The sequence below is a fragment of the Marmota flaviventris genome, chromosome X (genome assembly GCF_047511675.1).
Source record: "Marmota flaviventris isolate mMarFla1 chromosome X, mMarFla1.hap1, whole genome shotgun sequence".
In the NCBI taxonomy this organism is placed as follows: Eukaryota; Metazoa; Chordata; class Mammalia; order Rodentia; family Sciuridae; genus Marmota; species Marmota flaviventris.
Genome location: NC_092518.1, coordinates 94,353,491 through 94,379,398, shown reverse-complemented (window position 1 = coordinate 94,379,398; position 25,908 = coordinate 94,353,491). Strand labels below are relative to the sequence as shown.

Here is a 25,908-nt window from a genome sequence, read left to right as displayed (position 1 = left end):
TGTCAGGCTAAGGCAGAAGGATCACAAGTTCAAAGCCAGCCTTGTCAACTTATCGAGACCCTGTCTCAAAGTTAAATAAAAGAAAAAAAAAGGGTTGGTGGGGGCTGGGGTTGTGGCTCGGTAGTAGAGTGCTCGCCTAGCACATGCGAGGCCCTGGGTTTGATCCTAAGCATCATATAAAAAAAATAAAATAAAGGTATTGTGTCCAATTACAACTAAAAAATAAATTTTAAAAAAGGGTTGGAAAATATAGTACAGTGGTAGAGCACTTGCCTAACATGTGCAATACTTTGGGTTCAATCCCCAGCGCACCACACACACACACACACACACACACACACACACACACACACAAAGAAAGAATAGACCATTTGGGAGGGGGGTCAACACAGGAAGTTTGGGAATGTAACCTGAAATGGTGAGTGTACCTGCAAAATAGGGTGATTGTTTGTCATCTCTTTAAAGTCAATTCCCTTTATCTAGTTCCTTAGTGTCATGAGTCACAATTTGAGAGTGGCAGCAGGATTATTGCCATCAACTATCTTACTCTACATCCCCAGAATGGTTGTTCCAGTTTTCCAAACAGAATAGCATAGCCCGCTACATTTGCAAATCAATATTTTCAGTCTCCATGGCTAGCAAAATAGCCTTCAAATCCAAAGTCAAAATTATGGAAAGAGAATTGATATGCACTTCTTAAAACATGGGGGAGAGAAAGAACAGCATTCTCTTGAAAATTAAATTATAACCATTTCTTTCTGTTTCTATGAAGAAGACTGTACTAATAAAACTGCCGATTTCTTTCAGGTGGGTGTACATGGCATTAGAATAGAATTCATCAATGAAAAAGGATCAAAACGCACCGCCACCTACCTACCGGAGGTTGCAAAGGAGCAAGGTCATTATTGTACTTTATTTCATATAATCTGGTGAAGAATTTAAACAAATATACAAATTGAAATGTGATTTCTGACCTTGCAGTTATGCCCAATAATTGATCAGTGTCAAATTATAAGAAGCAACTCTTCTATCACTGCCACTGCAATGTCTGTATCAAATCAGTGAATTACACTCAAGCCAAATCTCTGTACTGAAGTTTGACAGCATAAACTCAAAATATATACTTTTCAAAACAGCAAAGATTTGTAAAAGTTGGTTTTGATTTAGGCAATAATTTGCTTCTAATTTGAAAGACTCTTCTCCTGTATTCCGTTGCACTGTAAATAGCCTTGTGGAATAAACAAGCCTTTAGTTTGACAGCCACATAGTTCATTATCACTGCCAGAATCTAATGTTTCATTATTAGGTGGTTGCCATTTCTCATCCTGCTAATATTAAGATGGTATGTTTCCCCTTAAGATTGGAAGCCTCATGAATACACAAAGCATTCATGTTTTATATGCTGGGTCTGCACTTCCTAACCAACAAACATTTTCTTATTCCATGAATGTATCTTTATGAACCAATACTGCAACACAACATAACTTTGTAGTAATTTGTTTTTTTCTAGCCACCACTAAATTCTGATCTCATATAATTTGAAATTAATCTCTATTTTTACCTTGTTGAGCTTTTCTTTTAATCACAAAGCATTTAAATTTGGTTTGATCATGTTTGATAATACAAATATATCTAACAGCAAAATATAATGAAATTAAACCTCCAAATGAGAAAAGTTAGTCTTTAAGTCTATTATCTAAAGAAAAATCCTCATCCTCTAGTATTACTGACTCTATAAAGCATACATAAGAGAGAAGGGGGGCCTGAGATATTAGGATATCATCCATGTCAGAACCAAAAAAACATATCTTTGGATACCGCCCACAAATATAATTTATTATAGAGATACCATTCACACCAACAGTTACCATGAGGTAGTGTGAGAATCTTATACACTACTGAGTTGGCACAATGTGTGGGCTTTTCCCTCTCTTTTGAAGATTTCACTGTTGGAGAATACAATGGATGTGGTTTGTTACAGACTAACTGAGCAGATTCTCCCAGTCCCTTAGACTACGTACCTTCGAATATAGTTGAGATAAGGAAGCCAATGTTGTTAGACATGTGCACAGCTAAAATTTAAGGTGTGTGGTGATGAACCTGCCTTTGTATAGGTTGCAATCTTAGCTCTTCTGTATGATTGTTTTTAGAACCAGAGCAGTTGATGGCATTTGGAGACAGTGATAGCTGACATCAACAAAGTCATTTTGTATTTAACCAAAGGTGCTTATTACATGTGCTTAACCAATATTTTATCTGGTCAACTCTTCACAGGATGGGACCATATTCAGACCATAGACTCCTTACTGAGGAAAGGAGGATACAAAGCTCCGATTACTAATGAATTCAGGAAAACCATAAAACTGACCAGGTACAGAAGGCATTTTCTAGCACAAGGCTAACCAGTACATTTCGATGCATATGACTATAACCTTTTTATTTCCTTGGTCTCTCTAACTTACCCTTGCTTCTCTTTTCTGAAACAGTTGAAATGAATGGCAGGGCTATACTGAGGGTGAATACAATGGAACTCGGCTTGGCAGTAGAGCCTATGTGATGTATGAGCCCATCCTTCCCACTTTAGCTCTCTGTGATTACTCTGGCTGTGTATGAGTAAGCCCTCTAAGACTTTAGATTACGTTATTGGAGAAAGTGCCAGAATTAGCTATTGGCTAGCTTTTGACATTGCCTAGCAGAACCCCAGGATTCTGATAAGCAGTCTTCAAATTTGAATTTAACCTTAGCATTTTGGCAGTGATAAAAGTCTACCATGAAGGCTTGTTGAAAAACACAATTGAGCTAAACTTGAATGCTACATAAATTTCGGCATGGAATAATAGGGATACTTATTTTAAGAGGAAAATATCAAACATTTTAGGAAAATGGGTTGCTGTTTCCATTTATTTTAATGCCAGAGAATTGCATCGAATGCCTGTAGTCTAAAAATGGACTATTCTCAGCTCTAAGCAGTCACAAATTTGAAAATGCCTCCATCTCTGCTCTCCCTGCATTCACAATTGAGAATAGAAAGGCATGTACAAAAATAATTACTATTATAAAGCAGAATATGTTGGATGATGTAAGATCATAAAGTAAAGAAAGAGGAATTCCAAGAAGGGATGGGGAGGGAACAGAAGGTTTCAAAGAGGAGGTAGATTTAGGGATGGCTTTGAGGAATGGGTAGAATATTTGACAGGTAGAAAATAAGGGAGGAAAGGGATTCCTCAAAGACTTTGTAAGTCAAGGCATTCTAGGTGGCAAAGTGCAAAGTACTGAGGAATGTGAAAGTTGGATTTGGCTGGTCTTTCAGTGACACACATAGAGAAGGTAGTCATTAGGGGGGAAATAGGGCCCAGAAAGTAAATTCAAGTCAGACAGTGGAGGGTCTAACATTCTAGACTAGGAAGTTGGACCTGATTCTATAGGCAATTAGTAGCCCTTGTAGGTTTTCAAACAGATGGCCTTGGAGAAGTGTAAGATTGAAATTGGAAACAGGAAAATTGAAGTACTGCTAAAATCTATAGAAGTTCAGTGGGGCCCTTTAACTAGAGTGGCAGGTGGATGAGAAGAAAGGGACAGATATGAAAATATTATGCAAGAAATGAAAGGATATAGTCACCATTTAGAAGCAAAGAAGTCAAGGCTTTAATGTACATAAAAGGGACCACAATCATCCCTTGAAGCAAGATAGGGACCATAGGAAGAGTTAAGTTTTATGTGTCACTTCTAGATTTGAAGTACTTCCTTGGATATCTATCCAGAAACATCTAGAAGGTCACTGAAAATGTACATGTATAGTGCTGATGACTAGAGATAATGCTTTAAGATCAGCTGCACAAAAGGTCATGGATGAAGCTATAAGAATTGGGTTCACTGAGAGGTTCAAAGTATAGAGTCAAAAGAACTAAGGATATAAATAGAAAATCCTACAAGATATGGGTAGGAGGAACACTCATAGATAAGAACAGAGGGAGAAGCAGAGGCATGTGGAGTCACTGGGCCTCTCTGCAGATGGGACTAGAGAGCTTCAGAAAGAGTATGAGGGGTATCACATTGGAAAGCTCAAATAGAATCAAGGATAACTTTCAGACAGTTGTTTCCATGGAAGAGAATCCAGGGAGCACTGGGTTGCAGAGTAATGGAAGAAAGAGATTGAAGGCAAAAACCACATATGACATTTTATAGAAGCTAGATATGGGGAAGAGAGGGTTCTGGTACCAGCATTAGGAAATATTGTCAGTTAATGACAACACCTAAGTAGATGTATAGACAGAGAAAGAAATGGCAAAAGAAGGAGAGATGGAAGATCTCTGAAGGAAAACCATCAAATGAATGCAATGTATATATAATAGTAAAAGGTTGGCCTTTCCTTGTTCCTTCCTGTTAGCAAGCCAGGGCTCATGGGACAATAAAGTTTCTAGAAAAATTTAAACAAAGAGGAGTAGAGTGGAAAGAGCATTAGACTCAGACTTTGAATACCTGTGTTCTGAAATCAGCTTCACTTTCTAGCCACATGTCCTTGTGCAAGTCACTTGTTCTCTCTAGGCCTCCATTTCCTGACCTATAAAATTATCTTAGGCCCTTCCTATCTCTGACAATGGCATATCACTTCATGTTAACTTTTCTCTTCCCTGACTTTCTTTCAGGTACCGTAGTGAAAAGATGACCTTGAGTTATGCTGAATACCTTGCTCATCGCCAGCATCATCACTTCCAAAATGGCATTGGGCATCCCCTTCCACCATACAACCATTATTCCTGACACTGAGCCGCACAACCAGTCACTGGGCCTCTCTGCAGACCTCTTCCCAGGAGACCCTACACCTTCTTGGTCTAGCTATCTCTTTTACTGTACCATTTTATGATGATAGTTTCCGTTGCCATGGTGAAGCTTCGACATCGTCAATTAAGATCATCATGGTAACGGGTAGGAAAGTGGCATTTGTTAAGAAGATCCTGTTTTATTATTTTAGATCTTTGATTTTTTTGCAGCATATATAAATTTTTGGGTTTTCTTTTCCTACAATATGAGATAGAATTTTGCTTTGCTTTCTTAGTCAGGTTTCTGTTCTTCCTGTGTTCCTTTCTGCCTCTTCTTCTTTTCTTTCCTTCCTTCGTTCCTCTCTGCCTTCAACTGTGGATGGAAGAAATTGTGCAGTTTTTGAGGGTTTTATTTAGACTTGTCTTTAATTTTTCTCAGTAAGATAGTTATTTCTGATAGCTGAGTTTGGGAGTAATTCATGTCAAATTCAGGTATTCATATATTACTGTTGGATTTGCCTAAATTTCACTTTGCTATGAGAGCTTAGTATTTGAGTCTTCACTAGAATATGTTTTTCCCATGGTTAAAATAGATGAACTTTCATTCTAATAGTGAACATTCAAGGGTCCATGATAGGGCTTGTCACAAAGACAAACCATTTATGCCTACTTTGCTGGTTATTGTAGTTAGGAGAGACTGCCTCATCACTTTTTACAGAACCAATTTACAAACTAAAACACTGTTTTAAGAAAGTACAAACTATCTTTCAAATAGGCTATAGAAATCATTTTGAAGAGCAGCAAATATTAGGAAGAGAACAGATGCAGAATTTAGTGCCTTTGAGAAGACTATAATTAAGTGGAATCAAGAGGGGTTAGAAAAAAGGCAATTTAGAGAAATATTCTTGTAAAATTTTTATTGTTTCTATATGTGAAACAACAGATTAGACAAATTCCTTATTCTGGAGTATTTTTTTAGCTGAAAAAAAAATTTATTTTGAGCAAATAACCAAAAAGACATTTGTCTATTTTGTATTAATTTAAATTTGTTAGTTTTAGGTTTCAGTAAGTCATGATTGGCTAGAGACAATTTAACTACCATCTAAAGATATGGTAAAGATAATCTAGTGAAAGAAAAGTTCATACATGCCATTTCACAATGGTTTGTCTGTCATGGAGACAATACTGAAGATACTAGAAAATAGCTTGAATCTCTTTCTGCACTACATACTTTTGATAGAAACACGTTTATTATGTTGCTAAGATGCTATGTTATACCTATAAAGATGGAGTTGGCATTCAGATAGGCTTCAATTAGAGTCTGGCTCATTTTCAGGGCCAGTCTTCCTGATTCGTACAAAGAGAACTTACTGATGTCGATAGGAGGTACATACATAGATTCCCCAGGGAAAAAATCACACATGATTCTGGAGAAAGATGACCTTCATTTGATGGTAGTATATATAGATATATATAAGTATATATATTTGGGAAAATATATAATTTTTTCAAACAGGAAATCAATATATCAAGTGATGAATAAAAGTATGCTGCAGAATATATATTCTAAAACTATGAGAAATGTCACTGAATATCAAAAAGGATATACGTTATACATGTACTTGCTTGTGACAAGTAATGGACTGCTAGTTCAGAATTCTAAAATTCTTTTCTAATTTGTGAAAAGTGCGTAATTGGCTTAACTCCTTCTGCTTGCCACTAAGGCAAAGCACACTGCTTTAGTTTTTGATGAGAGATCTTAGAAATTTGTTGGTATTCCTTCATCCACAACATCCATTGTTGAAATAACCATTTTCAGTTGTGATGCCTTAAACTAAGAAGCCAATTGTTATCCTGAAATGCAATCTTGGTAGCCTGTTCCCTTGAACTCCTAGAGATTAGTCAGAAAAAGTTAGCTGTTGGGCTTTACAAAGAGATTTGCAATCCTGTTATTTCTACTTGGAAGCATTTTGGAGTAGATTAGTCTTTCATTATAAAAACAAATGGCTACCTGATGGAAACTTTTTCTTACCCTTATGGGGAAACTGAGCACAATGCTGAATGATATTGTCTGCTGCAAAAAAAAAAAAAAAAAAAAGGTAAATGAAACAAACTGAAGAGAGACAGAATAGACCAATATTGTTGTGAAATCCATCCATATCCATCATCTCATCAGTTCAACAGGCTCCTCGTCCTGGGTGGAGCTTATGGTTAGAAGTTTTTTTAAAGAAAAGATCTATTACATACATATATGTGTGTGTGTATATACATATACTTACACATACATGCATACATATGTGTGTTTATGTATTTAACGGTGCTAATCAATCTTGAGCAGGTCACGTGACTGGTCATGCGGACTCTAAAATCATATCAGATTTTTTAAAATCCTTGATATATGCAGATGTTATACAGATTTTCTTACCAGTGTAATAATGTTATACTGAAGAAATAACCATCCTGCAGGCTTCAAAGGACGAGGTCAGCAATATTTCCCACCATGGCTTGGGGGAAAAGGATAGTTTTGTCTCCTTTTGTATTCAAGTTGATGAACAGTGCATTTTTGTCTCCTAATTAGCTGTTGACTAAAAGATTTTGTAGTATAAAGGGTGTTATACAAACTTTAATGGTGTGCTTCAAAGAAACAAATGCTAGACCCTTTCACCTTTGTCGTTAATATTACCAAGCTGTTAAATATGTGGTTTGAATTAACTTTGAACATGTTGAAATATGTAGCATGTGTCTTTAACTCAGACGAAGATTCTAATTGCACAGGTTGTGTTCTAGCCGGTTGTGGTTTATTTGTTCAGAAACACAAATGTGAACTGCACTCTTATTACCAGAATATTGTACAAGTTCAGTGATCTTTAAACAGCTCTGAAGTAATACTTGAACTTCATTTGAGTAGCACAAAGTTTACATAGCCCCTTTTCAATGTTCATTAGTTCTATTTGAGTTTTCTGTTTTCAAACACATGGGGGGGTTCCTCTTGGAAAAATAGTATGTATTTTACTTTGGTATGTAGCAAAAGGCTTCCACTTCTGGAAGGGTTTTCTTGTTCTTAAACAGGGCCAGCCAGGTACCAGATTCTAAAAGAACACTTGTCCCCCCACCCCTCAAGTGGCCTTCTGACTGCACAAGAACGTGCTAGTGCTACTACCCTCTCTAGTCTCCCCTACTGTGAGAGGTCGGTGAAGTTGATGGAGGAAGTGCAAGGCTTGCTCTCTTTCCCACACCCCACTTAAAGCAGTTTTAAGATTTTCGGTCCAGTGCATACAGTCCCAATGCCGGCACACCGGAAGTTTGTATACTGGCCTCTTCTTGTCTTGTGCAGGAAATTTGAAACTGTCATCTGGAATAGGTTCCATCTCTTATGTGTGTTAGATCAAACCAAAGAAGCCCCCAGCCATGCCCAAATGCTGCTCCAAAAGCCTGCCTTCCAGTCCTTACAAAAACCTTGCAGGATTAAATGTGTTAACTTTTTTTATTTTTGTACAGTTTCTAAGTGATTTTTGCTAGTGATGTTAAACTGAATTAAGTTTATTTGAGGGGTGTGAACACCTTCTCCATTTAAATAAACTGGTGACTTTCCTTTTATTTTTTAAAAGCAGAAACCCTTTGTGTGCCTCTCAATTTAAGGGTTTCTGATTACATTATTCTTAAGACCAGCATTGATTCTTTATATACAAAGATATGTTTTCCTTGTTTTTTTATTACTGTTTCAGAAGAAAATGAACTTTTTATTTTGCTCTGGACCCAGTAACTGCGCTGGTACATAGACGCACTGAGAAAATAAACTTTTGTAACCACCTCTGACTGCTTTTGTATATCAAAGTTGATTACTTTTGAAATATTTGGATCTAGTTTCTAAGTTATTTTAGTGTTTTATATGTTCCCCCAAATTACTTTGAATCGGTCACCAGCATAAAGAGTTCTTGGTGATGCAATGGTGAGACTTGTAATGAGCAAAAAGCTACCTGGAGTAGCTCTTCTTTTCCTTCTTTCTTAGTAACCTGTTTTTTGATTACAGTAAGACATCACAGATTACCTGAAACCCCTTCCAGTATAACTAGGTCCTCCTTCCTTCCACATTTAATTGCTTAATAGTTTGAAGAAACTGTTGGAAATGGGCATTTTATATGAAATGTATGGCTTTAAAATATAAAAAATGAGCAAAAGGAAATATATGAGAAGGTTTACATGGGTCTGTAAGGTATGGCTGTGGAAAGATATTGTAGTAGTTTTGACACTATTGTTATTACCTTTAAAATCATTTACCCAATAAAATGTTAAAACCAAGCTATCATTTGTTGTTTGTTTATTTGACCTGACTCATCATAGGATCTCGGTCTCATAAATACTTCTGACTCAAAGGTTAACAGCTGAAGACTCTGAAATAATACAGTTAGGAACTGATATTGATTAAGTTCCAAATAGCACACGGGAAGTCTTACGTGCCTGCAGCTGCTCCCTACTGTCTGATTTGTAGATGTCATTCTTTTGCCTAGTCCTGAATGCTACCTTGGTGATGCAGATTAACTTTTATTTGGACAATCTAACCTGGCCACAGATCTGAGGCAAGCATAAGACTTGAATTCCGGTGGGAGCTTAGCTGTGCTTAAGCCTGATCGGATATCTTCCAAATCAGTCAGTGGTTATTGGGTGTTTGCCCTTTGTGAGCTGGTGGCAGACAGTAGCAGTGCTGTCCATGAAAACCACCCGATGAAGTGGGAACCCTTTCCTCTGCCATTAAGGGAGTCTTGGTCATTTTTTGAGTACAGGACAGACTCTGAAAATGTCCAAGTTGTGGCCACCCAGAGCCTGCATGCATTCATATACACACTAGGCACAACACACATAGACTTAGTACCAGTTACTTTTCAAGTTCCAAATTGGTACCTCCAACTTCAGCTTGAGGGAAATGCCTGAGTGTGTGGTAGGACAATTGGTGCTACTGACTTGCAAGGGCCAGATAAGAGCCTGCATCCAGAAAGGAAGCTCTTGGGGTGCCACTGCCGGCAGCTGCTGCCCTGTCTTTCTCTATGGACATTGTTGAAATACTTCTGGCTCTTTCTAAATCACTTGCTGTCTCACTTTCATTGTGCACATTCCAGGGTTAGTTGCTAGTTGAATATATGAAGGACAAATTTTCTGTTACATTGCCCCAAACCCCTGGTGCCATATCAATTTTATGACATGTGCTTATCTCAATCATGGTGGCTAAAATCAGCCATCTCAGCTCCAAGAGGACTACTGTGAGTTTGAATAGTTCTCCATTAAGGCAGCCATCTGCTCAGGGTTTATTCATTTTCATCATTTGCGTTTAATGGGACATAAGATTTTTTAAATGATTTAGACTATTAATAGGTTCAGGTGGAATTAAATAATGAGGTCACAGCATTTTTATATATATATATATATATATATATATGTGTGTGTGTGTGTGTGTGTGCATAAAATATATATAAAAGAAATATATAAAATATATAAAATAATATATATAAATATATAAAATAATATATATATATATATATAAAATGTATGTATGTATGTATGTTAGTGGTTATGTTGAGGATATAATATTAGTGGTTCCCTCAATGGTCTAGACAGATTTCAACTTCACTAATCACTTCACCTACCTAAATTCTTCCCAGAGTTTCTGCATTTTCTCTTTAGATTTTATGCCTCACTGGACACCTTTTAAATAGCTCTACTGCTTCAGAGGGCAAGCACAGCATGTAGCATGAGGCAATTCCTTTCTGTTGGTGGAAAATAGTGTCATATCCATGGGATCCTATCAGCGTGAGCCGGAGAAAGTGCTGTGGGGAAATCACACTTAGTTCAGAGCTACCAGCCAGGAGAACCAGTGAATGACTGCCCATTCCCACTGGCTCTTCCCAATTTGTGCAGCTCCGACTGCATGAGCTGAGACAAGTGTGGGTTTAGGTTGGTTAAACTCCGATACCTTCTCATCTGTTTGCCAAGGCTTTTCACCTTCAAGAGGAAAAACTGAATGGGAGAATGCTACTGAGGCAAGCCCTGCACGTTTTTGTTTTCAGCTGCTACATTAAAAGGTCTTCCTTGGGGGCTGGTGCTGTAGCGCAGTGGTGGAGCACCTGCCTCGCACTTGTGAGGCACTGGTTCGATCCCCAGCACCACATAAAAATACATAAATAAAGATACTGTGTCCATCTACAACTAAAAAATATTTTTGAAAAGGCCTTCCTTGATATATGTGGTCTCATGGCATGATCTATTAATGTTCCAGACTCCAAGCCTAATGATAGAAATCTTTCAAGAAATGGAAGCCTTAGAAGAACTGTTCAGAAGTGAGTTTACCTTCTGATCCCCAAAACTTAATTATAACTTTATACAATGCCATACACCTATAATCCCAGTGTCTATGGAGGCTGAGGCAGGAGGATTGTGAGTTCAAAACTAGTATCAGCAACTTAGCAAGACCCTAAGTACCTTAGTGAGACTCTGTCTCTAAATAAAATACAAAAATGGCTTGGGATTGAGTGGCTGAGTGCCCCTGGGTTCAATTCTCCAGCACCAAAAAATTTAAAAAAAAAAAACCCTTCAGGACTGTAAAGTGTAGCTCAGTGATAGAGTGCTTGCCTAAGGTTTGAGGCCCTGGATTTGATCTCCAGCACTGCAAAAAATATCACCCCCTTGATGTACAGTAGATCCCCTTATCTGCAGTGAATATATTTCAAGATCCCCAGGGGTTGCCTGAAACTGCAGGTAGCACCAAACCCTATATATACACTAGGGCTTTCCCTTGTGCATACCTATGGTATAGTTTAGGCACAGAGGTTAATAATAATAAAATAGAACAATTATAACAATATACTGTAATAAAATTGCCAGCATCACTGCTCTTATATTTGGGGCCATTAAGTAAAATAAGGGTTACCTGACCACAAACACTGCAGTACTGTAACAATCTGATAACTGAGATGGCTGCTAAATGACTGACTAGTGTGTAGGATATAGATTGTGGATATGCTGGAAAAGGGATGATTCACATCCTGAGCAGGAGGAAGCAGGATGATAGGCAATTTCACCATACTACTCAGTATGCAATTTAAAACTTAAGAATTGGGAGGGGGCGTTGGGGGTTACTGGGGATTGAACTCAGGGGTACTGGACCACTGAGCCACATCCCCAGCCCTATTTTGTACTTTATTTAGAGACAGGGTCTCACTAAGTTGCTTAGCACCTCACTTTTGTTGAGGCTGGCTTCGAATTTGTGATCCTCCTGTCTCAGCCGCCCCACCCCAATACTTGTTTACTTCTTGAAATTTCCACATAATAACTTTTGAACCATGTTGACTGCAGCAACTGAAATCCCAGAAAGCAAAATCATACACATGGTGACTATCTCAAATTGCTTCAACAGACCCACCCAGAGAGCTGGTGTAGGGCATGTGCTTTACAAAAACAGTGATCTGCCCTTGGAGATTTCCATTATGGCAGATGATTACCTAACTTAACACAGGTGAGATGTAGAGTTGCTAAGGCTGGATCATGTAGTTGGGTAGTGGCTGCATTATATGACTCTGCTCACCAACTGCCACGGCATCCTTGAGGTCATGCTCTCATTCTAACAGGATTCATCCAGACCACAAGAGGCAGATAATTTCTTCATGCATTAATCTCTCTCCATGGTGGAAGTGACACTCATTTTTTCATCAAAATCTTAGATGATACCTTATTATGTTAAAAACATGAGATTAAAATCAGTATTTCATTGCTATAAGATACAAATGTATGCCAATTTCTGAGAACAACAGGGCTGTTTTAATGCCTATAAAAAATGTGTTACGGGGGTGATGGGTAGAAGTGGCAGTTCCAGTCTCAGGACTCTAGTTCTATATTTTTAATTGATTGTACAACAGCAAGAAGGTCTTGATTTGCATAGAGAAGGAGTTAGCTATCTTACTTGCATAATTTTATGAAAGTGGGTACATAGCTGGGCGTGATGCCACACGCCTGTAATCCCCATGGCTTGGGAGGCTGAGGGAGAAAGACTGCAAGTTCAAGGCCAGCCTCAGCAAGTTAGCAAGGTCCCAAGTAATTTAAGTTGTGAAAATCCAGTGTAGCCACGACATTCTGAACCAATGAGTCAAGGCTTGCAAAAAATCATACAGGAAGAAGCATCACTCCCAAGGTTTCAAAACAGAAATGAGTCAACTCACAGCTCTTAACAATTGGTGGTCTTCAATTGCTATTCTGGATGTGACACATTAGGTGTCTGTTAAGTGTTTTCTTCCATTTTTATTACAGTTTTAAAATATTACACATAATGTGTTTTCTGAATTATATGTTTAAGAAAATTTAGAGCAGTTCCAACAGGACCCAGGATCTCACAAGGCAATCTGAAAACCATTACTGAAGCCTCAACACTCCCAGTTATTTTGAGAGCCTTTGGGAAGCCATTATTTGATGAAATGACAGGGTTTTTTTTTTTTTTTTTTTTGCCTTTTCCTCCCAAATGTCAGGCTCACTGTGATCCATCAATATTTATTGAGTGCCTGTCCCCAAGAGGCACGGAACCGTGCTTGGTTTCAGAATGAATATAGTATCATTATGTAAGAAAAATTAACAGTCTACTGTTTGAGCTAAGAGTTGGGAGGGGGATATAAGAAGCTTGGTCTAGTTGGAAAAAGTCCTTCAGACTGGGCCCCAGGCAACAGTGGGCTGGCTTTACAGGGTTTCACTAAATGACTTCCATCTCTGAGCGGCTAGGGCACAGTTGTATCTGCTCCTTTGGGAAATGGCCTTTTATGCAGGGGTGAGGGGGCTCACCAACATGCCAGCACCACATGATTTGTGATTAGAGGAGGAGATCATTTCTATTCCCACAATGTGTCTCTTTTGCTCCTTAGCAGGAATGTGCAAGGTGGTTGGGAGAGAAGTTAGGAAATTGTATAGGAAATATATTTATGGACATGCAGAATAGTATATGACAGCTGAAAGTTGTGTTCTATACTGCAAAGCTGCCTTCTGAGAGGTGTCAGGCCTTCCTGTGACCAGGGTAGAGACGAGACAGAATTTGCTGCAGAGGCTTCCTTGAGGCATAGGGAGGAGAAGAAAGTTTACAGTACACTAACTGGTCAAACAATCATCGCACAGGTTGTGAGGAGTCCTTACGTGGGGCAGGAGGAGGGTAAATGACAAGGAAAGGGAAATTAGAGTAGCCTTCTGAATTGCCTGCTATGTGGGAAGGGCAGGAAGGCAGTATTTGGGATATTGTAAAACAGAAAGCACAACTGGTACCCAATAGCATGTTTAAATCACATTTTAACTGACAGAAAGCTGGGGAGAATCACAGCCATTGCTTGAACATCAGGCGGATTTAAAACTAGGAGTTGCTAAGTCATGTCATGAAACTTGTATTTCCACCTAAGTGGTATTCCAGAATGATCCCAGGTTACCATATGTGCCAACATACATAAGTGGATCTGTGTGTATTCACATGGGAGATAGGGTCTGGCCAGGCAGCTGGATGAAGCAATTATATTTCCCATTCCCACATATCCTGGGAGAATTAAATAGGTGTCTTTTATCCAGAATAAAAAAAGTACTTGGACTGGAAAGTGTGGAAAACCCCACCTTTTTAAGGACTATACTGGTATGAGTAATGCAAACATTTCCCTAAACTTTTACTGCAAACATCCAAATGAATTCCAGGAACTCTACTTGGAGACATTGCCACGTTGCTGGCACAGACCTCAGCAATGGCCTCTTTCCCAGAATTGTGGTTAAGGGCAGAGCTGGGTGGCTATAGTGACCTGTGTACATAAAGTGCTGCCCCTTGGTGATTTGGTTCTTGTTTTTCTTGCCTAGCACATTTAGTGTTCCATGGTACTCATGAATAATGGGTTTAAAAGTGAAACACGGGGCCAGTGGAGTGGTTAAATTGGATGGAATTGCTCCTGTAGGGTACATAGGTCTAATTGGCTCCTTCATCCCCCATTTGGATTTGTACCGCTCTGGGAGACTCTGCAGCCTCGAAGGTCAAATAGACATTGCAAACAATCATCCCCAGGCTGAAAAAGTGAATGCAACATCCTTTGCTCTAGGGAAGGTTAGACAGCAGGTCCTGTGAGAAGGGTGCACAGGGTACTTGAAAGCACAAAAGAAACTCCTTTATTTTCAACCCCTTTTGGGGACAGTATCTTTTATTGAGATGAAATTTACATAAAATACAACTCATCATTTTACACAATTCTCATCATTTATTGTATTTGTAATATTATACAACCACCAGGTCTCTTTTCCAAACCATATCAATGACTCCATAAAAACATTCCATATAAAAAAAAAAAACACAACATTCCATATCCAGGAAGAAAGGCCACTCTCCAACCCTCACTCTCAACCTCTAAAAATTAACCTCCAATCTTCCATCTCTCTGAATTTGCCTATTCTGTGTGTGTGTGTGTATGTATGTTTGTGTGTGTGTGGAGTTACAGAATGTATGACCTTTGTATGCAACTTCTTTCACTTAGTGTAATGTTTTCAATGTCTGTCTAAGTTGTAGCATATTTTAGTTCTATGTGCCTTTTTATGGCTGAATAATACTTCATGTACACTATGGTTCACCATAATGAACACTTGGCTTGTTTTTACCTTTTGGCCATTAGGAACACTGCTGCCATAAACTGTCATGTATAAATTTCTGTGTGAGCACATGGTTTCATTTCTCTTGAGTACATACTTTGGAGTGAAATTACTAAGTCATGTGGTTCTTCTATGTTTAACTTTTTGAGGAACCACCAAACTACATTCCAGCATGGCTCCATCATTTGCATTTTCACCAGTCATGTATATGACATCCTATTACTTACCTTCACCATTATTTCCTTTTTTAAAAATTAACTGGGGCTGGGGATGTGGCTCAAGCGGTAGCGCGCTCGCCTGGCATGTGCGGGGCACTGGGTTGGATCCTCAGCACCACATAAAAATAAAGATGTTGTGTCCACCAAAAACTAAGAAATAAATATTTAAAAATTCTCTCTCGCTCGCTAAAAAAAAAAGAAAGAAATAACATCATCCTGCTTGACCAATGTGATTCTGCAACCTGTGCACTCAGAAAAATGAGAAATTATATCCCATCTGATTCAAAAGTATGATATGTTAAGATCATTGTACTGTCATGTGTAACTAAGTAAAACAAATTTAAAAAAATATAAAAAAAAGTTAAAAGAAAAAAATTAATGTCATCTTGGTAGATGTGAAGTCATTATATAATTTTTACAGTTTGGATAAGTGTCCTCCAAAAGCCCATGTGTTAAAGGCTTGGTTCCCATCCTGTGACGCTATAGGGAGGTGGTGGAACTTTGAAGGGTGGGACATAATGCAAGGAAGTCCAGTTGCTGAAAGGCGATATTGGACCTAGTCCCTTTCCTCTGCCTTTGCTTCCCAGCTGCCATAAGGTAAGCCTCTTCCTCCACCACTCACTGCCACTGTGATGTGCTGCCTCACCACAGTCCCACAAGAAACAAGCCAATCGACCATGGACCGAAACCTCCAAAACTGTGAGCCAAAATAACCATTACCTCCTTAGAAAGCAATTATCTCAGGTGTTCAGTACAGTAACAGGAAGCTGACAAACACATTATGGTTTTCATTGGCATCTCCCTAATGACTAGAGGTGTTGGTCTCTTTTCCATGTGCTTACTGGTCATTTGAGTATCTTATTCAGAGAAATGTCTACTCAAGTTCTTTGCCCCAATTTTTCATTAACAGAAATAACTTTATTTCCATATTTACACTAAAGTAGAAATTGTTTCATTATGAAATCATGACCAACTTACTGAGAGTATACTCATTTTGAAAAATAATTTATGTATGTGCTTTATATTCATTTAGACTTTAGATTCGTAAGTGGAGTGACCACAGCTGTATCAGTTACATAGTTCACTAGCTGTTTGTTGAATGCTTGTTGCTTTAAATATGAGGCCTTGCTTTGTCTAGTTTTTAATTGTCTTTTTGCTGTTGAGTTCTAAGAATTTGTCATATTTAACTATCATTAGATATATGATTTGCAAATCTGTTCTATTTGTGTAGTTTGTCTTTTTCACATTCGTGATTGACACACCATGATCATCCAAATCCATAGTTTACATTAGGGGTTACTCTTGGTATCACACATTCTATGAGTTTTGACAAGTGTATTATGAAAAGTAGTAACCATTATAGAATCATACAGAATGTATTTTTATAGGTAGACACAATATCTTTTTTAAAATATTTTTATGTGGTGCTGAGGATCGAATCCAATGCCTCACACATGGTAGGCGAGCGCTCTACCTCTGAGCCACAACCCCAGTCCTCATACAGAATGTTTTCATTGCCGTAAAGTTCCTGTGTTAGCCAGGCACGGTGGCGCATGCCTGTAATCCCAGCAGCTCAGGAGGCTGAGACAGGAGGATTGTGAGTTCAAAGCCAACCTCAGCAACTTAATGAGGCCCTAAGCAACTCAGTGAGACCCTGTCTCTAATTAAAACATAAAAAGGGCTGGGGATGTGGCTCAGTGGTATGTACCCCTGAGTTCAACCCCTAGAACCAAAAAAAAAAATATCCTGTGTTTAGCCTGTTCATACCTTCCTCCCCCAACACCTGGAAACCACTGACTCACCTTGATCATCCCCTTTTAATAACTATGACAACCAACATTTATTGAGTGCTTACTATGAGCTAAGAACCATGTGCTATATATTTTTCAATAGCCTCATGAATAAGAATGCAGTTTAAAGAAATTGTCACTTATTCATGGTCACCTAGCTACAAAGTGGCAAAATAAGGTTTCAAACCAAGTTTGTTGGGCTTCAGAGAATGAGCACTTTACCATCCACTCTTTGTCTTGATGAGGACGATGCTGGTGACAGTGGTGGTGGTGATGGTAGTGGTGGTGTCTAACATAGAAGCAGTGCTTACAATGTGTTGCCAGGCACTGTACCAACTGTGTTCTGTATTTTATCTATTCAATCCTTACAACAGCACTAGGAAGTATATACTATTGTTACTGCCCCATTATAGATAAGTAAATGGACACTCAGAAAGGTTAGGTAACATCTCCCTTGAGTGCACAGAATCTACCAAGTGGAAGATTAGTGACCATCATGGAAGACTTAATTTTGACAATCCACCATCTCTGCCTAGGGCTGGAAATAGTAATGTGTAGGACTGAGTCTCATTGGTTGGTTTGGCTTTGAATTTCAAAATCTGGGTATCCACCTTGACATAATTTGGCTATTGCTTTTATAAGGATACATGAGGTCTGATGGCAATGTTCTCTGATGGGCAGGGCATACTGTGCTCTTGGCTGTCCAGCCTTAGTTGTTGTCTTTCTAGTCAGGGGAAGACTGCCCCCAGGCTTCTGGGTATACAACTAGAGCTCAGAAATAACCCCCTAATCGGCCTCATCAGCTTTGAAGGAGGCCACCGCAGGAGGGGCCTAAGTAGGCCACCACTTTAACCCAGTTACATGAGGGCAGCTGTAATCTGGGCTGATCATGTCTTACTAAGCTCTCTAGGAGAAAAATGTCCAAAAGCTGCTTCTTGCATCCAAGTATCCCTGGATTGCACTGCAGACACTCCCTTTCCCCTCTGGAAGAACATGACCTAGAGGTTACAAGGGCATAGCTTAATTTGAGTGGCTACCAGGACTGAGGAAAGGCTGGTGGCAATTTACAACTGCAACGAAATACCCATGGCTCTGGCTGTTCTAGGCCAAAGTGCTTTTTTCCTTGAAAGGCCCACAGACTAACCTTCCTCTACCTCATTTGAGGAGGCAAGGAAATTATTGTCTTCCTCTTTGGGGCCAGACAGCCACTCGAGTCAGACCAGCAGGTTCCGGACAGGCTGGGCCCTGACTCCCCTGTGTCCCCACTCCTGCCAGCTCACCTCACATCTGGCAATGACTAGCCCTGAAAGTTCCTGAGCTGTCTGGCCAAGCTGTGGTTGGGAAATAATGAACCAGAGCTCTACTGGGGCCTGCTTGGCCTAGTTTGTCTCGCTCCCTCCCTGTCGTCTGTCATGGGGGGCTTCCTCATGCAGGTGTACTCTGCCTCCTCCCTCACGCATTCCACAAACCATCTGTCCCAAGAGACAGCTCAACAAAATGGGCCCCACTCTGGGCAGGAAGCAGAAAGCTTGCCTGGCCTAGGTGGATGCTGGCAAGGAAGAAAGAAAGGATGGAGTGTTATAATGAGGCCATATGCTAAAAATTTGTTTATACATTTTTCCAAAGGAGTTTCCTCTAGCAGGAAGGTGACTTTCATAGGGGAGGAGGAAGTGGAATCCAAGCTAACAATTACACTATTGCATTGACTCTAGGCACCTTAGGTTGTAAGATGCCCATTATTTTATGTACTGTTGAAAGACAAAAAGAGTTGCTGATTAAGCTATGTCATGTAACTACAAGGTATGTCCCAATTACATAGAGCCCTGCAGAAAAGCAGGATGGGGCTCATAAGTGATGGGCTTGAGGGGCCCATGCAAACCACAGCGGCCCAAGAAAACCAATGAGAAGTGCAAGGGGTTATGCCACCAAGGGTTTTCTCTCAGGTACCAATATCTCCCACCATTTCTAGCATTCAGAAATAAGATTCTTGTTCACTGAATACCCTCATGGGGTGGGGTGGGGGGTGCCGAGAATGGAACCCAGGGCTTCACACAGGCTGTGTGTGTGCTTTGCCACTGAGCTACACCCTCAGCTCCTCACTTAGTACCTTCTGCGAACTGGGTCCTGTACCAAGGGCTGGAAGATGAATTAGACCCCACTCTTCCTTCAAGGAGCCCAGTGTCCAGAAGTGAGTTACTTAAGAGGGAAGTAAATGGTGCCCAGAGTAGGCACCAGATGCTGTAGGGGCAAAGTGGAGAGGTATCCAACACAGAGTGGAGCTTGGGGAGGGCTGCACAGAGGAGCTATTAGGAGGACGAAGGAGGCTGTGGCTAAGAGAACACTGCAAAGGGAAAGAAAGGCAAGGAAGCAGGAAATGGCATGGTGTGACAAAGTGAGAGCATTATGGCTGGAGCAAAGTGTCTCTGTGCATGGTTCTTTTGGAAACATGGGGGTGAGATGAAACTGAAGATGTTTGAAGAGCCCAGAACCTGGGTGTCACACTAAGGAGCCTGAGCTCTATCCTCTAGTCAAAGGTGCAGGGTAGTAATACAGTCACATTTGCATTTGAGACCACTGCCTGCAGAGAAGAACAGACCAGAGTGGAGATGGGCAGCAAGGGCAGATGCACTAGCCCACAGGGAGGGATGATGATGGCCTTGGTGGCTGGTCTTAAGCTCTCTTCTTGAAAAGGAAGATGTAGAAAAGCCAGGAGACCACCTTTCCTCGCTTTCTCTCCACCAGCCTCTTTCTGTCTCCCCAGCTCTTGCATGGCCCCCCTTCCTCTCACACTTCTGGTTCTGTTCTGAGGCTGCCCAGGGTTGGACCTTGACTCCCCTGCTTGTGCAATTGTGGCTCACACCGTTCTCTCTCTTGTCCATACCTCACTGCCCAATTCTTCTCTTTCTTCAATACAGACTGGAGGTCCTTAAGCAGTGATCTCCCTAGTAATCCCAGAACACCAAAAAGGCAGTGGAGCCCAGAAGCACATGGGCACTGAGGTCTAATGAAACTGCTTTCTAGTCCCAGTCCCCTCCATATATTATTGAACCTTAGTTTACTCATTCTGCTTGTCAATCAGGAACAGCATTATCAAACAGCTTCCAGACTGGCTGTGGGGATTGTCAGAGGTGCACATGCAGGTATGCATGTGCATATGGGAAGGGACTTAGCACCTGGCACACAGGTGTGTAGCTACTGCTTTGCAGATGGAGAATCTGAAGCTGGGAGAGAGGGAATGGCTTTCCCAAGCTGGTAAGTTTTCTACTCCAGGACTGGAGAGCTCTGCCTCTCTCAGAGATGGGTGCCCAACTACTGGCAAATGGTGAGATCTGCTTACACTGGCTGTTGTGCTGCTTAGCTGTGACCCTTCTGGAAGCAGCACTACTGGCTAAAAGATGGATCAGGGCCTGTCTGGTGTAAAGGCAGTAGGACCCAGTGGCCTTGGAAAAGCAGGTCTAACTGTTCCTGAATGGCAGGGTAATTTTCACTCACTCTTCCCCAAGGTGATATTTTGACCCTTGATGGGAACAGCCCAATCCCCTGCTAGCAACACTGACATACAGGTCCCTGGGTGGAGTGGACCTGAACATGATGCTTTTGATTTTTTGATCTCAGTCCCTCAGCCTGGCCCAGAATACCATGAGTCCAGGAGGCCAGCAAATGTCCCCAGAAGGCAAACCCTGCTAAGAGAAAATGGCCCACTGGATTCCTGGAAGCCAGGCAGTGTGTGGGAATAAGGAGTGCAGCCACACTGCTCCAGGGCAGAGCTCTACTGAGAGCCAGCCACCCTTTGGGGAGGGGGTGTCCTCCAAGTATGCAAGGCCAACAAATGATCCCTTTTGTCTACTCTTCAAAGCAGAGGGCCTTCTTAAAGGATTCTGAGAAGCAGGGCCAGGACTCCTGGGTTCTCATAAGTCTTAGTAAAAGAAGAAAACAATAGTAAAAGAAGAAAACAATTGTAGCAATAAGTCCCATTGTGAGGGTTCCTTTTCATTCAGGGATCTTCAAGAACATAAACATCAGAGACTAAGATTCAGAATGCTAAATACACAAATTAAGGACAATTTATTTCCAAAGGTGACTACAGAAATCATTTCATTACAATCAAAAGGTTTTACAAAACAGAGGAAACACATTACAAAACATCCCAAGAGGTGAGGAAACTGGTGGTGGGGAGGGGCACAGAGCACCCAAGAACCAGCCTGACAAAGAGGCTCACCCTGCTGCTATCTAGGGAGGTTACAAAGGCTGGTTCTGAAGGGAGGCACTGCATGGGGGTGGGAGGGGTGGGGGAGGGGTGGGCCCAGTGCACAGCAATCCCAGCCTGGGAACAAGGAAGGATGGGGAATAGTAAGAGGGGCAGAGGGATTTGCCAATGTCCCAGCAGAAATAGTTACATATCAGCCTATCTTATTCTCTTTGCTACAATAATACCAATATAAATGCAGAAGTCTTTAAAATGTTACACAACATTGATACTAAAAGAAAGCAAAGAGTTTCCAAAGCAACACTTTTGCTTGAAATGACTTTTTGTTTTGTTTTTCATGGGATTTTTTTTGTATCCGTTTAGTGCCACCAGTATCAAGCCAGTGTACAAAAATGTTACAGACAAGGAGAACAGCAAGAGACTAGGTTTTCCTGAGCACAAATGGGCTCATTAACAAGAGGAAGGCTCATGCCCTCTCCCAGGATCCCCACCTCAAAGAGGGCAGAGCCGCAACCAGGAAGCCCCTTCCAAGGTGTGGGCCTTGCCAAGGAGCCTGCAGGGCCTGTAGGAGTCCCTCCCATGTGCCTGCTCCCAGTTGACCAAAACCAACACTAGTGTCTTGTCCTACAGTGTGACACATGGCCTTTTCCCCTCCCTCCTCTACCTCCCCTTCAGTAGAAACCATCTAGAAGCCCCTCTTCCAGAGAAGATAGATGGTGCTAGGTCACTGCCCACAAATCCAGAAGAGGCAGAGGGAAGAGGGAAGGGCACTTTTGCTACCTCATGAGTACCCAGCTCATGCCCAGGGCATCCCCCCTCCATCCCTGACTTCAGTGCAGAGACCTGCTGACACTGAGCTATCTGTGGGGAGCTGTGCCCATGTCACAAAACACTGAATCATCAATAGTCACACATATCACAACCCTGATGGAGGCTACAGCAAAAGGGATGATCTGACGGCTGGACTGAGGTACTGTACAGTAAAGTGTGCCAGCTGCCCCGCTTACCCCAAGGGACCTGCACACAGCTTCTGTGAGTGCTACCGAGTCCCCAGAGAGACAGAGGTTTGGGGAGGCAGAGTTTGTGGCTTCAGAACACCACAGGCTGACAGAGGAGCACATCACTGCCTTGCAGAGCAAGGTGTGCCAGATCTTTGGTGTACAAAACCAAACACTATGGGGAGGACCTGAAGCAGACGCGACCAGCTCTCTGCTATTCAGAGTGGAGGTCGCAAGTTGGCCAGCTCAACAGACTGTGCTCCTTGGCTCAGATCCTTGACCAAGGCCTCCTGAGGGCCTGACCGAGCATTGGTTTCCCTTCCTGGGGCTGTCTGAAAGGCAGCTGGCCACTTCCACATACGCTTACACACTGGCAGACAGCATCTGGAAGCTGGGCCAGGGTGCTTGGGGAACAGCCTCAGCTCGGACAGGAAAGCCCTGAGGAGGAACTGGGAAGCCAGCGCCCTCTATCCCTGGGTGTGCAAACTGTGGCTTCTCCCTCACTTCTGTACTAGAGCCGACAGCTGTCAGTCTGCTGTGGGACAGGTATGGGGGCCACTCCCAAGGCAGGCTGTCTTGCCTCTGATCAGGGTACCTCTCTCCAGGTGGGCTAGGCCCCAGGTAAGGGAGAGATACGGACCAGCTCTGATGCCTACTGCTCCCCAATACCCCAAATAGAGGGCAAGACTCCTTGTGGAACCCGTAGATGGGGCCCATTATCTGTTCCTTTGACTTCCATGATCATGAGCCAGCCTGCCTCTATGCTTCTCCCCTTCACCTAACAGGTATAAGGAGAAAGTAGCTTTCACTTCTTCTTTCCTTCCAAGCACCAGAAAGTACATGCCAAAATGGGGTGCTGAGCTGTAACCAGGGCAGAGTGGGGAAAGCCCGAGATGACTGGAAATCTGTGCCATGCCACAGAAAGAGGGAGGAAGAGTGGGCCTACTGTCACACCACTGTGGCATTCTGGGGCTGGTCCCCAGTTGAGACATAGATCCAAGGGTCCAGGCCAGGTCTCCAGGGGCTCCTCTCATAACCTCTAAAGAGGTCAATGGGCACCAAGACCTCACACATTTCCTCACTAGTCACTCCTACATATAGCAGCTTGATGGTGGGCAGGGTGAATCCAGCTGCTCAAGAGGTCCCTCTTCTGGAGAGTAACCCTACAGTGAGAGGCGCTAAGAAAAGCTTGGCCCCGCCTCCAAGATGGCAGGAAATGAAGGTTATGGATCACAAGGGGCTCATGGACTCTCAATGTTCTCCTCTGCTGCTCTCTGTGCTCTTGCCAGCAGGCATCTTGTGATGGATGGTCCCTCCTGGGGTTGCTTCCCTGGGTCTCAGCTTATTCAGAGATTCTCCTGCATGGCACTGCCTCCTAGAGGTCCATTGGCTAAAATCATGACCACCTTTGCCAGAAGTACAATCTAGGTCTAATACGAGAAAGCTTAAAATACTGGAACTGGCCCAGAGCAATGAGGATGTCTAGAGTGGTGAAGGGGAGGGGAGGCTTGCAGGAGCTTGCTTTTCTGTTCTTAAGCAGACCTGACCCTAGTAGGAGTCAGCAAGGTGTCAGCAGCCATGCAGCCACTTCTTGAGGTGCACGCACGACTAAGTGCAAGTCTGTCAACAAAAGCTCCTCCTTTTGGAGCGCTTGAACCCCTGGGGACCTATCCTTTGACAGCTCCCTTTTGACCTAGACATGGGCTTTTGAGAGGGCAGGGTGGGAAATTTGTGACACTTCCCACATTGAACAATTCAGCAGAGTCGGGCTGTACTGAAGAAACCTGGCCCTGGGGAAATAACACTGGCTGGAGTTTCAGCTTCCCAAACCAGGGTGAGGCCACACCCTGCAAACCCCAGAAAAGGATCTATAGGACCTTCCAGAGATAGGCCTTGATGCAATGGTTCTCCCAACTCAAGCATCCAAAAACAAACAAGTAAAACAACCCCAAGCCCCAACTCCAGCTCACTCTTCCTTGAAGCTGCCTAAGAGACAGAGACACAGAAACCAAAAGAGAGGACAAGAACGAGTTGAAGGGGCACTGGAGATTTGGATGGTATCTATTATCAACATGAATGTGGAGAATGATTCAAATCACAGTTTTCTCAAGTTACCACTTCCATTGATTGATTTCTTAATTCCTGTGCTCACTTCTGATTGGGATGTGGGTCAGGTCTCAGCTCTCACGGGCAGATTGCACAGGGTCCTGCCTGGCACTGTGTATATTTCTACCCTGTTTGCTGTGGACTCACCATCACCACAGTTCAATAGGCCCCTTGGCAGAATCTTGCCCTAAGGCTGGTAGTGTCCTCCATTCCTCCCCCGGGCAGCATCCTAGAGGGAGTGGCTGGGCAGCTCCCTGCTTTGAGTCATGGGACAGCAGTGGGAAGAATCTGGCCAGTTCTATTTTGCCCACTATGTGGGAAATCCCTTGGCTCTGGGCTTGCCGCTGGTATAGATAAAATGCCTGAGTCCCCTTCCAGTGGGGGCTGTGCTGGAGACAAAGGGGGATCCCAGCAAGAGCATGGAGGTCCCTGGCAGTGGAGAAATGAAACACAACCTGATCTCACTACTGTGATACTGCAAGAATTACTGCTTGTTGTTCCCTGCCTCTTCAACCAGCTGTTGTTAAAGCACCAACAAGCAGGGCAAGGGAGCCAGACTACCATCTCCCCGCATAAGGCCACTCAGAGCAGGGAGACAGAGCCAAGGGGAGGAAGAAGGGAAGATCCAGGCCCACACCATGCCCCAGGCGCAAGGAGCTAACCTGGGGGAGGAGCTGAGGAAGGAAGAGTGGTGGAAGAATAGGACAGAGGAGGAAAAAAGAAATACACCAACATCCTACTACCCTCTCCCATGATTTCATCAAGAACTGGGTGTTCTCCAAGTCAAGTCAGGACTTGCTTCCTTGGGGAGGAGGAAAAAAAAACAAGCACCTTCAGTCTATTTTCTTGGCTGGAAGCCGGAGCAAATCCAGCAGATATTTACACAAGGGCCCAGCCATGTATGAGAACAGGATGACCAGCTTCCCGTGGGTCATGGTCATGAGAGTCTGGTGTCCCGAGGCCCAGATGCGATACCAGGGGCCGTAGAATGGGTCTGAGATGGCCGGACACAGCATGTTGTTCAAATTCACTTCGGTGACCTGCAGGGACAAGGGAGGTAGAGTGAGCGTTCGCCATCCTTAGGCGTTCTCTGGCTTATGCCGTTTCAGCCTTCTGTACCTAATGGGGGGCAGGACAAGGAGGGATTGACCAATCCCCACCTGTTCATGAACGGGTTTCCCTGCCCTGGGTTTTCTG

General features: G+C 42.3%; 2 protein-coding genes across 6 annotated transcripts in view; one reads left to right on the top strand and one right to left on the bottom strand.

Annotated features, from left to right (window-relative positions):
- The window catches only part of Ammecr1 (AMMECR nuclear protein 1), a 143,821-nt gene that overhangs the window by 107,455 nt on the left and 10,458 nt on the right, over positions 1–25,908 (top strand). For 2 of the 3 annotated variants that reach the window (XM_071606682.1, XM_027930768.3), the window contains 3 exons: positions 808–898; positions 2,275–2,371; positions 4,647–9,059. The exons of the other annotated variant lie outside the window; for it this stretch is intronic. In XM_071606682.1, the coding sequence (XP_071462783.1) occupies positions 808–898; positions 2,275–2,371; positions 4,647–4,761 (303 nt within the window). In that variant the 3' untranslated portion in view covers positions 4,762–9,059. Of the gene's footprint in view, positions 1–807; positions 899–2,274; positions 2,372–4,646; positions 9,060–25,908 lie in introns of those variants that run through there. 3 annotated transcript variants of the gene reach the window in all.
- Tmem164 (transmembrane protein 164) overlaps positions 21,433–25,908 on the bottom strand; it is a 166,387-nt gene continuing 161,911 nt past the window's right edge. For all 3 annotated transcript variants that reach the window (XM_027930773.2, XM_071606684.1, XM_071606685.1), the window contains one exon: positions 21,433–25,751. In XM_027930773.2, coding sequence (XP_027786574.1) covers positions 25,545–25,751 — 207 coding nt within the window. In that variant the 3' untranslated portion in view covers positions 21,433–25,544. The remainder of the gene's footprint in view (positions 25,752–25,908) is intronic.